Consider the following 15606-nt stretch of genomic DNA (forward strand, 5'->3'; position numbering starts at 1 on the left):
CTTATAGCCGAATAGTATCTCAAAATATACTGACCTACACAGTGGTAGCTTAGTCGAGTAGAGAGGCCCAACTAGAAACTTCAGACTAATCCCGTGCCCCATCTCCAACGCCACTGTAGGAATGGAGTCTTGAAACGTAGGCTATGCCCGGGTGATTAGTCCCAAGAAGAAAGTAACAATTAGTCAGATTCGAATCTGGGATTAGAAGATAGTTCAAGGGAAGAGGGTTTTTGGACATTGAATGGTTATTTCGAGTGAAACGAATGTGCAGAAGAGCCTGCAGTAGAAAAGAGAGCATAGCTTAAGCCTTCAATTGTTCAAAAAAAAAAAAAAATGATATATGTACGTACTTAAACTTTTAAAAAGGGAGTTTTATTAAAATGACGTGGAGCTTATTCATCGATATCCATACTATTTCTTTCTATTAATTGTTTTGATCATTTCTAATAAATAAACTTCACATCAGTTAGAAATGCTCAATTTGTAAAAGTTTAAATACATGTGACATTTCTCTTATTTTAATCGTATTGACTCTTACACGACATCATTTGGGTTAAAAATAATAAAATTAAATCTGTTGGTTATTTTTTATAGAAGATCTCATATTATGTTCTTAACGTACATGCAGCACCTAAGCCGGATTCTCAATAGCTAGACTATTTTGGTGTAGCTAGATTATGTTTTATTTTTTTGAGATTTTTTAATAAAATTATGCAGATTTTATTAAATTAAGAATTATCATCGATCCTCAATTATTCTTATTTATTATATCTCAATAATTTATGCATTAAGATGATTAAATTTGAATATTTTATTTAATACAATAATTAAACCTTACAAATTCCTTGAAAGTATCTTAAAGATAAATAATCCTGGTTACCTATACCACCAACAATAGATAAATGATTATTGTATAATTTTCATATATTTTTGTACAACTCTAAAACTCTTTTTCTTTTTTTCTTTTTTCTTTTTTTAAGTGATTAACAGTTGGATCTGTTTTTCTACATGTGAGCCGTAAATATTTAATGGTTGATCTTAAAAAAAGTTGTTAGAATTGTACAAGAAATATTACCCGTATTTTGATACTGCAATGACAGATTCGCCTTTAATGAAATATGAGATGTGCTATACATATTTTTTTTTCCTCATTTTCTTATCTTTTTATTTTTAATAATTATCATTAGATTTGTAAGTTTGTGGAACCCATATGAAAGACCAGCAAATTCAATAATAATTTTTAAGAGATATGTTAGTTATAATTTTTACATAACAATTACATAACAATGCGTAAATGAGTTTTAACCTCTCCTAATGTTATTCAGAATTTTTTTTTTAAAATTAAAAATTTAAAACTCATTTACACATTGTTATTATTGTCCAATTGTTGTGTAATTTAAATTATAAGAGGGACAAAAAAAAAAAAAAAATCATTTCCGGGAAAGTTATTATTATTATTATTTTTATTGTTTTCTTTTTTAATGAGGGATAAAGTATTTTTTTTTTTTTTTGTTTTGAAGGGATAAAGTATTGACCGAACATAAAAAAGACAACTCTCCTCGGTCGTTGATGATAAAAGAAGATAAACCTGGTCGTGTTCTCGCACTGGTCTCAGACCTCTCTGCCGGGATTTTATCTTTCTCTCAGTCAGGTACGAACAATCTTATCTTCGAATTCCCTTCGTCGTTTGTTTGTTCACTTCCTCAATTTCATTTCTATGGAACTCTGAACCGCCACTATCTAATACTTTTTCCATGTTCTTTTACGGTTCTTTGTACCCATTTCTGTTTAGATTCGCTTTTGTCTTAAGGCTATAGTTGAGATCATGCTTAGGTTTCACTTCTATAATTGAGCAAAGATAATTGCTTTTGATCTTACCTTGACCTGTTTGATCATTTTTAGGCTCTAGTTTGGTGCAAAAGGTTGTTGGTTTTCTTTGAAATTCTTGGTCTGTGAACGGCTCTAGTTTTGTTCGTGAGGATAGAGTATCAATTACGGTTAGGATTTTCGAGGGTTTGTGCTGTTGAAGTAAATGTTCATGGATCCACAAAATTCTCAATTTTTTGGTTCCATTAACGAGCTCAAATTTGATAGAGAGATCCTTTTTCCCGAGTCAGATCTGTACCCAAATATTGCAAATGGGGTTCAACTCAATGATCCTACTCTGGATCTTAGCTTCGTGAACCATCCTGTATTTCCGCCTGATCCGGACACAGGCAATTATGCTCAATCAAGCTTCGAGGGAGATTCTCCTTCGGATGACAGTGACTTTTCTGATAGTGTCCTCAAGTACATAAACCAGGTGCTTATGGAAGAGGACATAGAGTCGAAGCCTTGTATGTTCCATGACCCGTTGGCTCTTCAGGCCGCGGAGATGTCACTTTATGAACTCCTTGGTGGGAAGGACCCTCCTTCCCCTGATCAACACCTGCTTTACAGTGATCGAAATGTTGAGAGTCCTGAAGATTATTTTTTGAGCAGTTTCAGTGATCATAGTAGCAGTAGCAGTTCCGGTTTTAGTAATGGTAATTCGGTCGATTCTCCACGGGGTCATGCTGAATTTGGAGACTATAAACCCTCTTTATTTAAAAATCCTCTTCCCACTAACTTCGTTTTCCAGTCCACTTCAAAGTCCAGTCCACCTTCATCGTTCAACTCTCCAAACATCTTCACTAGTGATGGTAGTGGGTTGCTGGGCTCTTCTGTCGGTGAGCTTCTGGTTCCGAATTTGTTTGGAGAGATTGAATCGGTTTTGCAGTTCAATAGAGGGGTAGAGGAAGCTAATAAATTCCTTCCTAAAGGGAGTCAGCTGAAAATTGATCTGGAGAACAACACGTTTTCTCCTACTAAGAAGGCTCCGGAAGTGGTAATTAAGACAGAAATAGATGAGAGGGAGAACTCCCCAACTGGGTCAAGAGGAAGGAAGAATCATGAGCGCGAGGATACAGATTTAGAAGATGGGAGGAGTAACAAGCAGTCGGCAGTTTATGTGGATGAGAGTGAGCTATCGGAGATGTTTGATAGGGTGTTGCTCTGTGCTGTGAAAAAAGAGGAGCCTTCTGTGTGTACCCTTAATGAAGGCTCGCAGAGTGGAGAAAACAAGAACCTGCAGAATGGACAATCCAATACATTATCTAGTGTTGCAAAGACTCATGTCAAGAAACAGAGCAATAAGAACAGCACTGTGGATTTGAGGACTCTACTGGTTATGTGTGCACAAGCTGTCTCTTCTGATGATAGGAGGACTGTTGTTGAACTGCTAAAGCAGATTAGGCAGCACTCTTCCCCATTTGGCGATGGCTCTGAGAGGTTGGCCCATTGCTTTGCGAACGGCCTTGAAGCACGCTTATCTGGCACTGGAACCCAGATTTACACTGCTCTATCTACCAAACGAACATCAGCTGCTGAAATGTTGAAAGCTCACCAAGTTTGTACTTCAATCTGTCCATTCCAGAAGCTTTCAATTATCTTTTCAAATCATATGATTTTGAAAGCAGCTGAGAAAGCAGCATCCCTTCATGTTATAGATTTTGGTATCCTTTATGGCTTCCAATGGCCTGCCCTCATCGATTGTCTCTCAAGAAGACCTGGTGGGCCCCCCAGGCTACGCATTACAGGTATAGAACTTCCCCAACCTGGTTTCCGGCCAGCAGAAAGAGTCCAGGAGACAGGGCGTCGCTTAGCGAAGTATTGTGAGCGCTTCGGTGTTCCGTTTGAGTACAATGGAATTGCACAGAAATGGGAAACCATCCAAATTGAGGACCTCAGAATTAATAGAAATGAAGTGCTTGCTGTGAATTGTATGTTCCGATTTAAGAACCTGCTTGATGAGACGGTTGTGGTGAACAGTCCAAGGAATGCTGTTCTGAACTTAATTAGGAAGTTGAATCCTGATATTTTTGTACATTCTATTCTTAACGGATCCTACAATGCCCCCTTTTTTGTCACCCGGTTCCGTGAGGCTCTCTTCCACTTCTCTGCAATGTTTGATATACTTGATACTAATATTACCCGTGAAGATCCCATGAGGTTGATGTTTGAAAAAGAGTTTTTTGGGCGGGAGGTCATGAATGTCGTAGCTTGTGAAGGTTCAGAGAGGGTTGAGAGGCCTGAGTCATACAAGCAGTGGCAGATTCGGAACATGAGGGCTGGGTTTAGGCAGCTTCCACTGGACCGTGAAGTCATGAAGAAACTGAAGGGTAAATTGAAAGATCGTTACCATAACGATTTTGTGGTCAATGAAGATGGGCATTGGTTGCTTCAAGGTTGGAAGGGTCGGATTATCTATGCTTCCTCCTGTTGGTTACCTGCATAGGACTTGACACATGAGTGGCCGCGCCGGGCTGTTTCCATATTTTGAGGGCAGTCTGGTTCCAGCCGGAGCATGTTTAAGTTGCCCTGACAATAACGACTATAACTTGGGTTCCTCAACTAATATGGGCAGTTAATTTTGGGCTTCTCTGTTTTGCTCTCGGCATAAACAGCATGTAATATAAAAGTTGTAGTAGATTCTGATAAAGGTAGTGTTGTTTTATGTATGGAATAATTTCAATGTATAATTATATGTGGCGTCAGAGTTTCAGCTAGCTGGAGTCTCACCATTAGGAGCAGCTTATTGGTTAGTGGGAATCGGGTTTGCACGATTCACTACACTTACTGGCAGTGGAACTTTTATATTGACTAGTTATGCAGATGTAAATGAAGTTAATATTTTTATTAGTGATTCCTATTTAACGTGAATCTTCCAACTGTGCTTGTTGTAGATGAATGTTAATTTTAGAATAGAAAATGTTCTACTTCGCAATTTTTTTAGCCCAAAATGGTTCCAAAGATATTCTGAAAGAGTAGTGTTGCATGGGAACGTGTTGAAATCGGTGACACTTGGACAAGCACATCACGCCACGTCTCTCAGTTTGACTCACCCGTTACGCGTTCATGAATATTCTTTGTAACGCCTATATACACAGTAATCTCTTCCTTCTCAGCTTCGTCTTTCGTTTCCTCGTCTGACCGTTCACTGCTACACTTGGCGGAGAAACTGATAAGATGGATATCTAAGGTTCTTGAATTTCTGCATTTTTTTTCTTGGTTTCTAGCTTCTTCTTTTGAGTCTACTCTATTTTTTGTGGCATGTCTATGCTTTTGATGTAGCATACTGCTTGTGACAAAAAAGAGACGGTGAAGCTTCTTGGTTTGACTGTATAAATGGTTATGGATCCAAGCTTTGCTGCTGGTATCATTGTCGATGACCATGCCATCTCACCCAACTTCAATCAATACCCAGATCTTGTAAACGAGTGGGAATTCCATGATCCCCACTAGTTTCACTTCGTCGATCAGTGGCTCCGCCTCCGTCCGCTGCTGATAGCTTGAGCCCGCCCTCTATGGCTACTAGTTAAGGGGGAGACTCGTCCTCGGACGACAGTGAGTTCACGGAAACGGTTCTCAAGTACATAAGCCAGATACTAATGGAAGACAACATAGAGGACAAGCCCTGTATGTTTTTCGACCCTTTAAGTCTCCAAGTCACCGAGAAATCGTTCTACGATGTTCTCGGTCAGAAATCCCCTCCTTCCCCCAATCAAGACCGACCACCACTCTATGTCAATCACAAGGCGGAGAGCCCTGAAGATGTTTTTCCAGGTAGTAATTTTGGTACTAAAAATAGTTCAAGCAGTACTAGCACTGATCCTCAGCGGCTCGGCGATGGGATGGAGCTTTTGACTTGGAACTTTTTTACGAGCAGTGAATTTCTGTTGCAATTTAGGAGAGGATTAGAGGAAGGTAGTAAGTTCCTTCCTAGGGACAAGGGTGACAGAGAGAATTCAACGGAAGGGTCGAGGGGAAGAAAGAATCATGAGAGGGAAGATACAGATTTAGAAGGGAGGAGCAATAAGCAGTCGGTGGTTTATATGGAGGAGAGTGACTTATCGGAGATGTTTGATAAGGTGTTGCTTTCTACTGATACACTTCCTCTGCTATGCTTTAACAATGAAACCCTCCAGAATGAAGCCTCGCAGCCAAAAGGTGGGAAGAGTCGTGCTGAGAAACAGGGGAAGAAGAAGAAGAAAGATAGTGTTGATTTGGGGAGTCTTATGATCCTATGTGCACAAGCCGTCGCAGCAGCTGACATTAGAACTGCTAATGGGTAACTGAAGCAGATTAGGCAGCACTCTTCCCCTTCTGGTGATGGGTCTCAGAGGTTGGCTCATTACTTTGCTAATGCCCTTGAAGCACGCTTGGCTGGCTCTGGCGCAGGAACTCAAATTTTTTATACTTCTTTCCTTTCCAAGAGGATCTCAGCTTCTGAAATATTAAATGCTTACAAAGTTCATGTTTCAACCTGCCCTTTCAAGAGGATCTCGCTATTCTTTACAGACAAAATGATTTATAAAGTAGCAGAGAAATCGACAAAGTCTTCATATTATAGACTTCGGTATCCAATATGGTTTTCAGTGGCCAATTCTGATCCAGAAACTCTCAAAAAGAGCTGGTGGACCTCCCAAGCTACGTATTACCGGGATACAGTTTCCCCAACCTGGATTCCGTCCAACGGAGAGAATTGACGAGACCGGCCGTTGCTTGGCGAAGTATTGCGAGCGGTTTGATGTTCCTTTTGAGTACCTTGCCATAACTTCACACAAATGGGAGACTATTAGAATTGAGGACCTCAAGATTGATCGAAATGAGACGCTTGCTGTAAACTGTGCGTTCCGGTTTAGGAACCTACTTGATGAGTCAGTTGAAGAGGAGAGTCCACGGGATGCGGTTTTGAACTTAATTAGAAGGATGAATCCTGATATCTTTGTCCATTCTATTGTTAATGGATCCTACAATGTCCCCTTCTTCGTCTCACGGTTCCGAGAGGCACTCTTCTACTTCTCTGCATTGTATAACATATTTGATGTTACTTTACCCCGTGAAAACCAGGAGAGATTGTTTTTTGAGAGAGAGTTCTATGGGAGGGAGGTTATGAATGTTGTTGCATGTGAGGGCTTAGAGAGGGTTGAGAGGCCGGAGACGTACAAGCAATGGCAGGTTCGGACTATGAGGGCTGGATTCAGGCAGCTCCCACTGGACCAAGAGCTCATGAACAAATTAAGGTCTGAGTTGAAGGAATGGTACCACAAGGATTTTGAGGTTGAAGAAAACAACCACTGGTTGCTTCAGGGGTGGAAGGGCCGGATTATTGATGCTTCCTGTTGTTGGGTTCCGGCTTAGGAATCTGATCACTATATCGGCTCAGTTAGTTAATGCTTATTAGATGATTTTTTTTTTTTTGAAAAAAGTGTTATGATGTGATATACACTAAGTTTGAGTTCATTGTTAATGTTCTAGTTTTGAAAAGGAAAAACAAAAAGTTTTATCAAACAAAGTTGATGTTTATGAAAATTCATAATTGCCCATGATTTACTTAATTTGGATACCGTGCAAAGGATTATTTGGGTTCAATCTTCGATTTCTTTGTGTTGGGGGAATAGGATTCTCACGATTTCACTATTTAATTGTCAAGATTAAATTTCACAAATTTAATAGTGTCACATGGTGAATATGTTGCCATGATGCAGAGAATAAGGTAATCAGACGGTAGAACCAGCCTTGCAGGAATGCAAGTGAATAGTTAAGTAAATAAAACAATTTTAACAAATTGCAATTTTATTTCAATAGAAATACTTACCGGCTTAACAAGGATTACTACAAATAGGATTGTAAGATCGATAAGAGTATGATAGCAAAACGAGAGAGAGAGAGAGAGAGCTAGAGTGGGAAGATTTCCGTCTAAAAGCTTCTACCTTACCCCAAAGGCTTAGTCCTTATTCATAGGCCAATAACAAAGGGTAAAAAGAAAATTTCAGGAGGAAAAAACTGTAGAGCAGCGTGCAGCGGGACTATAGCAGTCAATAGTGCTATCTACTGTAGAGTAGCCAATAATTTTGCATAAGACAAGCAGCCTTTCGGTGGGGCTTTGTGAAGCCAATAATGCTGTCTGATGGGAACCCATGTGGATCAATAATTAAGTTCTGGAATGTCCTCAATACTCGGGATTGAATCCTGGGAACAAAGTGGGTCATGACTAAATATGTGGTGGTTAGCCCGCAAATGGAAGCATCTTATGAAGAGGAAATGTCCGAATTTTCTTCATCTTCTTCTTCAATTTCATCATCTTCCTTGAAAGTTTTTAGAAATTGTTAGAATATTTTCATATCTTTTTTGGAAGGGCCTTTCTTCTTTTTCTTAAGACTTTTTGGTCTTGGAAGAAGAGGGAGAGGCAACAACAGCAGGTTTCTCTTCCTCTGGAGGAGGTAGAAAAAGTGATGGAGCAACAAGTCCGGTAGTGATAGTCCGAGAAGAAGCAATAGGAGATGTTTTGGAAGCTGCATTCTTCTTGGCAAAATCCTTATAAACATTTTGGATAATAGTATCAGTTAGTGGGAATTTGTTCCACCATTTCATGAACTAGTGGCGATTCAGGATGTCACCATCTTTAACATAAAACTATTTTAAAATCCAAGAGATCTTGAATTTTATAATAAAATGCATCATAGGAGGAAACTTTTTCCCATTGGCATCAACATTGTAAGAATCTCTAAAAATTCCAAAAGCTTTGAAAAAATTTATAGGAAGAATTTCGGAAATTGCTCCAAATTGTTCCCACCATTTTGAGAACCAAAGGGGAAGAATTCCAAAAAATTTCTTATCAAAATTAATAAATCAAGAATGATCGTTTTTGGAATTCTGGTAGAGTATAAATTTAAACCAGGCATCCATATAACCATAATAGGAGTAAGAAAGCATATATATATATATATATATATATATATATATATATATATATATATATATATATATATATAGCATTTTTCATAAATATATAATTCATTAGAATAATATAAAAACACATGTTCACTTTAGCACTAGAGGCCAGATTGGCATTATCATGCGCATCAAAAACCATTATATATATATATATATATATATATATATATATATATATATATATATATATATATATATATTTTCCCTCCAATTATTTTTTTATTAATTCTAATAATAAAATAATTTTTATAGGGATTTCAGATTTGGCACCCGAATCTTTTGTGCCCTCTAATAGCATTAAGCCACGTCACAATAAAAACACAAAAACAATTCAAAATAAAAACGCTGTATCACAATATCCCATCAACCAAAAGAAACCTATCAGTCTATCACCCTCTCAAGAGATCGAGAGAGAATACCATGCACCCCAAGCCCCAGTCCCCCACATACTGGCTTTCAGTAGCGCAGAAAAGGGCAAAAAAAAATTGTCCTCAGCATCTGGGCATGTCTCATTTCCAACCGCCCAATCTAGCACCATTCTGTTAATGTAAATTTGAAGATCCAAAGGACAAAATGTTATCACAATATCATCTCCAGTAACTGCAGCCGTCGATGCAATGTTAAAATTATTTGTATAAAATTATGGGTCAATTTTAACTCCACCTATTTAATAAAACGGTCATCAATTATAATTTGATGGTACGCATGATTTGGTATTTTCAATTTTAAAATCTTGTAAATTGTTTTAGTGTTCCAATCTGATTGGCCGGGCCTACTACTATTAGAAGGCATAAAAGACGACTCTTCTAAGAAGAACCATTGGTTATTGTCATATTGAAACAAACATTTATATGGAATATATGGAAATATGGAACAGCATATTCCGGAAGGGTCTCACTAGAATGAAATCCCCAAATCCTCCGTATATACACAAGAAAATTGATTTGAGTCAGTTGACTGGTTGTAATAGGGACACTTTGACGTGGCCCAATAAACCCATTGCCCTCATTTTGACTAACGTACAGCGCCTTCTTTGAAACTTCGTGACCGATATACGAGAGAATGCCCCTTCAGTAGGGACGCTTATCTGTTCCGTCTCATGTTCCATCTTTCTCTTCCTCGTCCGACCCTTCTCTGCTTCACAACTGATAGATATCTAAGGTTAATTCTTGAGCACATATATATATATATATATATATATTTTTAAAAAAATATTCCTTTTGGCTGTAGCTTGCTTCATATATATAGTCTTTGATCTGATATAGGTAGTTCAATGTTGTTGTTTTTGTTTTTTTCCTGAGCAGGTAGTTTAATGTTTGTTTGGTCTCGGATTCAGCTTGAGACATAAAAGAGACAGCGAAGCTTCTTATGGATCCAAGTTTTGATGGATTGCCTGATTTCACAAATGGTTTCTTGTTCAAGGACCAAACCATCTCACCCAATTCCAATCTAGTCCCTGTTTACAAATTGAATGTACCCTCCCCGGACCTTATAACCTTCCTCGACAATCCATTTCCGCCACCTAATCTGGGCACCGGCGATTTCGATGTGCCAATCACAGTGGACGTTGCAGCTGCTGATAGCTTGAGCCCGCCGTCTATGGGTACGAGTCGTGGGGGAGAATCGTCCCCGGACGACAGCGAGTTCTCGGAGACTGTTCTCAAGTACATAAGCCAGATACTTATGGAAGAGAACATAGAGGAAAAACCCTGCCTGTTTTTTGACCCATTGGGTCTCCAAGTCACCGAGAAATCGTTCTATGATGCTCTCGGCCAGAAATACCCTCCTTCACTTAATCAATGCCACCCACGACCTTATATCAATCATAACGTTGATAGCCCTGATGATGTTCTTTCTGGAAGTAGTAGTGGTGGTGATTATGTTACTAGTAGTAGTTCTAGCACTAGCACAAGCTCTGATCCTCATATTTTGGCTCAAAACATTTTTATTGATAGTGAATCTGTGTTGCAATTTAGAAGAGGGTTAGAGGAAGCTAGTAAATTCCTTCCTAGGGGTAATCCGTTGGTTGTTGATTTGGAGAGTAGCAGAGAAAGCAAGGAGGAGAAGGGCGAGAGGGAGAATTTCCGGGAGGGGTCGAGGGGAAGGAAGAATCATGGGAGGGAAGATATAGATTTAGAAGAAGGGAGGAATAGTAAGCAGTCTGCTGTTTATGTGGATGAGACTGAACTATCTGAGATGTTGGATGATGCACTTTCTGCGCTATGTAGTAACTATAGATCCTTGCAGAATAAAGAAAGCAAGGCCTCTCATCAGCCAAATGTTGATTTGCCGAAGAAGGTTCATGCTAAGAAACAGGGCAAGAAGAAGGATACGGTTGATTTGCCGACCCTTTTGATTCATTGCGCACAAGCTGTCTCAGCCGGCGACAGTAGAACCTCTAATGAGTTGCTGAAGCAGATTAGGCAGCATTCTTCCCCTTTTGGTGATGGGTCTCAGAGATTGGCACATTTCTTTGCTAATGGACTTGAAGCACGCTTGGCTGGCACCGGCAACGGCGGCAAAGGAACTCAAAAGTTTTATTCTTGCTTGGTTTCCAATAGGATTTCAGCTTCTGAAATATTGAAAGCTTACAAAGTTCATCTTTCAGCCTGCCCTTTCAAGAGGATCATGCTAATGTTTGCTGTCAGAATGATTTGTAAAGTAGCAGAGAACGCAAAAAGTCTTCATATTATAGACTTTGGTATTGGATATGGTTTCCAGTGGCCAATTCTGATTCAGAAACTCTCGGAAAGAGCTGGAGGACCTCCCAAGCTACGTATTACAGGGATAGAGGATACCCAGCCCGGATTCCGTCCGACAGAGCAAATTGAGGATACCGGTCGTCGCCTGGCAAAGTATTGCGAGCGGTATAACGTTCCTTTTGAGTACCATGCCATAGCATCACACAATTGGGAAGCTATCAAAATTGAGGAATTGAAGATTGACCAGAATGAGATGCTTGCTGTGAACTGTTTCCTCTGTTTTAAGAACCTACTTGATGAGACGGTTGAAGAGACCAGTCCACGGAATGCGGTTTTGGGGTTAATCAAGAGGATGAATCCCGATATTTTTGTCCATTCTATTGTTAATGGATCCTACAACGCTCCCTTCTTTGTCACGCGGTTCAGAGAGGCACTTTTCCATTTCTCTGCATTGTATGACACGTTTGATGTTACAATATCCAGAGAAAACCCAGAAAGATTGATGTTCGAGAGAGAGTTCTATGGGAGGGAGGCTATGAATGTAGTTGCATGCGAGGGCTTAGAGAGGGTCGAGAGGCCGGAGACGTACAAGCAGTGGCAGGTCCGGACAACGAGGGCTGGTTTCAGGCAGCTTCCATTGGACAGAGAGCTCATGAACGTATTCACTTCTAAGCTGAAGGATTGCTACCACAAGGATTTTGTGCTCGATGAAGACAACCGCTGGTTGCTTCAAGGGTGGAAGGGCCGGATTGTCTATGCTTCCTCTTGCTGGGTGCCGGCGGCATAGGAATCTTGTACACCGAGTTCTTGAGAAGCTTGTGGCAAGGATAGTTTAGGAAATTTACCGAGGATTATCCTATGTAAATTAATTTTCTTTTGTTTTTATGATTTTATCACTTTGTTTGGTACATGCGCGTGTATGTATAAACATGACCATGTAATATGTATGCCTGAAATATGAGCTTAATTGTCGCTTTAGTTATCTTAATTTGATGTTAACATGCAACTACTTGACTTAACAAAAAAAAAAGAAAAAAACATGCAACTACTTGTCCACCACTACTGTTTCAAGATAAGGAATCCTACGAGTAGATATAAGAGACTTGTAACGTGACCCTAAAGAGATTTACACCCATTTATTATTGGTTAACGTGACTTGTTTTAAGAGGTTTTTTTATATCAATTTGTGTAAAATAAGTATAATAAATAAATGCAAAAAATAAAATTACTGACTCTCGAGTTTTCGAAACAAATATGCACCCATTTTAAAGCAACTTTTGAGCAATTGGTAGTGTTCAATGTATTACTACTAGTGGGGAGAGAAGATGAAAGTAACTATTTGTAATCTTTCATCGATTTTGTAATTTTTTTTTTTAAAGTTTAAAAATTCTCATTTAGCGTAACCAACTTTCAATGAAATTTTTTTGTATTCTCATCAATCTGTTAAGATTTAACAGAAAATTACCAAAATACTCTTTTATTTTACTTTTCACTTAAAAAAAACTTTTAATTAGAATTTAAGGATAATTTTATAAAGTTTATAAAGGTATAAAGGTTATTTCACCAATTGACCATTTCATTTAACTTCAAACCCTAACTAAAAGAATAAGATTACAAAAATAATAAAAATTCAAGAGAATAAAATAAAATTTCCCCTTATTTTTAAATTAACTAAGCGTAATAACTTGATGTTAAAGTTGAACATAAACAAATGGTGGATTAGTTTAGAATCCCTTCCCCATGTGCGTTAATACTTTTAGGCCTCCCTTGACGAATCACTGCAAGATAAGTCAATGTAAGACGGTCCAATCAGAAGCATGCAATCCAATCGCTTCGGTGGGCCCCCTCTTCTTCCCGCCGTTGATTTCGTAAAAGAAATCTATAGAAAACATAAAGGTTAAATACATTTTAGCCTCCCAAACTACCACTATTTTTTCGAATGGCCCCCCAAACTACCAATGCTTAGATTCTGGCTCACCAAACTACCATTTTTTTATTTTTTGGCACCATCCGTCTATTTATGCCGTCAATTCTAATAGAAATTGGTCAAAAACTCAAAAATACCCCACCCTTAACCGTGAGAATTTCAAAGTGTATGAGGAGTATTTTCGGGTTTCTGTTTATAATTGACGACATAAATAGACGGATGAGGCCAAAAAATCAGAAAGTTGTAGTTTATGGGACCAGAATCTAAGCATTGATAGTTGGTGGGCCATTTGAAGAAAGGGTGGTAGTTTGAAGGGCTAAAATTTATTTAACCCAAACATAAATGAATTAATGATAATAATATAAAGGCATCACATTCACTTTAGCAAATTAGCACTAGAGGCCATATTAGCATTGGGCCTCATACATCACTTTCCCACTCCACCTTCTTTTGACTACAATAACATATTTCATCATCATCATCATCATCATCATTATCATTATCATTATCATTATTATTATTTTATTTTGTGTTAATTTTATGAATATCTTAGGTTATTGAAGAATATATGCAGTAATGCATTTGCTTAATACCTTCTTTCTTCTTCCTTTTTTATCTGTTTTTTTTAAGCTATTTCTCTTTGGTATGACATGCTTGACTAATTAAATCTGTTAACTTGATAAATGAGAACATGTTTAATGACTTATTTATAATTATAGTTTACCATAAAATTTTTTTATGATCTGTTTGAACTATAGAAAATGATTTATAATTTAGATCAATTTTAAAAAATAATTGTATAATTATCTCAAAAAAAATAATTAAAAAAAGAAAAAGAAATAAATGCATGTTATAATCCAAGGCATTCGTTTGATTTGACTAAATTTATTATAGCAAAGCCAACTAATTCATAATAAAACCGAATTAAAAGCTAACTAATCTTGAAACTTTCTCCTCAAGATTGACGTAACATAGACAAAAGGAAGGCTTGGCTCCCAAGCTATCACGATTCTCGAGGAACCGGTTGCTTTCAGGGCTGCCGGCAACGTCCGATATATATAGAAGTTTGACGATGGCTCGGCTTGAAAATTCTTTTAGATTTTTTTTTTGAATGATTTAAAATTAAAATTGATGTGATATACTTTATATGAAAAAGTAAAAAAAATTTGTATTGTAGTGAGTTTTTTATTTAAAAAATAATAAAAAAGTGTTGATGTGATATAAAAAATAAAAAAAAGTTAAGAATATTTTCAAGTTGATTTTTTTTTTTTTTTTTTTTTTTTTTGGAGAAAGTGAAGGAAAGAGAAAGGAAAAGAAAAGTAGTTTTCACGGGGCTGATGTCTTTTTTTTGAAGCATCAAATCAAAATGCTGTCACTATCTCAATCTGTCCCTACAGGCGTTCTACGTTTATCCATGATGTTCGTGGACTGAGCATGCAGTCAAACGCTCGTGTCATTGACCGGCCTAGATTCACTCTCCCTGAGACGACAACTTTAAGAGTGTATAATGTGGTCGTTGATATTAAAGAACGATTCAGATACAGTAGCTCATGTTCACATGGACACGTCAGATTGTCATACTTTGTCAAAAGTTTGTGCACTATTGGTATTTGTGTTTGATGTGATATTAAAATTAATTTAAAAATTTTTAAATTGGTTTAATTTATAAATACGAGTCAAATTTTATTACAAATTTTAATACATTCTATTAAGCTACACGTAAGTGCTAATAAAATAATTATACATGTAAACCTTAATTAAAAAAAATGTAAAACTTCAAAAATTATTTTAAAAAAAATGAACAGAGAAAAGGGGTGACTGTCAATTGGGCAGCTACCCACAACCAATGGGGGTGTCTACCCTCCACTCCTAGCCTCTGGGATGACAGCACAACCACCCCCAAACCCTGACGATGGCCACGCCACCTCCGGTCACCTGGGGTTGGTGTGTGGCCACCCTTGGCAGCCATCTCTTTTCAAGTTTTTTTAATTTTTTTTTTAAGTTTTATAAATTTAATATTTTTTATTAAGATTGACACGTGTCTCCATCTTATTGACGCTGATGTGGCGCTTAACAGAATCTGTCAAATTTTTTAACGGAATTTAACTCAAGGAAACGATTTGTAAATTAAGCCAACCATAAGGATCTTTGAATCAATTT

General features: G+C 37.7%; 2 protein-coding genes across 3 annotated transcripts; both read left to right on the forward strand.

Annotated features, from left to right (window-relative positions):
• Positions 1–1551: 1551 nt before the first annotated feature.
• LOC133876859 (scarecrow-like protein 14) lies at positions 1552–7236 on the forward strand. The gene is given in 4 exon segments (XM_062315100.1): positions 1552–4309; positions 5152–5191; positions 5401–6401; positions 6403–7236. Coding segments are annotated over 4 exon segments (4137 nt in total). The 5' UTR covers positions 1552–2032; the 3' UTR covers positions 7222–7236.
• Positions 1582–12525, forward strand: LOC133877749 (scarecrow-like protein 34). Of its 2 annotated transcripts, none has more exons than XM_062316145.1 (2): positions 1582–1651; positions 10122–12525. In XM_062316145.1, the coding sequence occupies exon 2, from the start codon at positions 10186–10188 to the stop codon at positions 12304–12306; it is 2121 nt and encodes a 706-aa protein (XP_062172129.1). In that variant the 5' UTR covers positions 1582–1651; positions 10122–10185; the 3' UTR covers positions 12307–12525. The 2 variants fall into 2 exon arrangements, with proteins under 2 accessions (XP_062172129.1, XP_062172128.1); XM_062316144.1 differs by lacking the exon at positions 1582–1651 and adding an exon at positions 9706–9978.
• Positions 12526–15606: the final 3081 nt, after the last annotated feature.

Source organism: Alnus glutinosa, chromosome 9 (genome assembly GCF_958979055.1).
Source record: "Alnus glutinosa chromosome 9, dhAlnGlut1.1, whole genome shotgun sequence".
Taxonomy (NCBI): domain Eukaryota; kingdom Viridiplantae; phylum Streptophyta; class Magnoliopsida; order Fagales; family Betulaceae; genus Alnus; species Alnus glutinosa.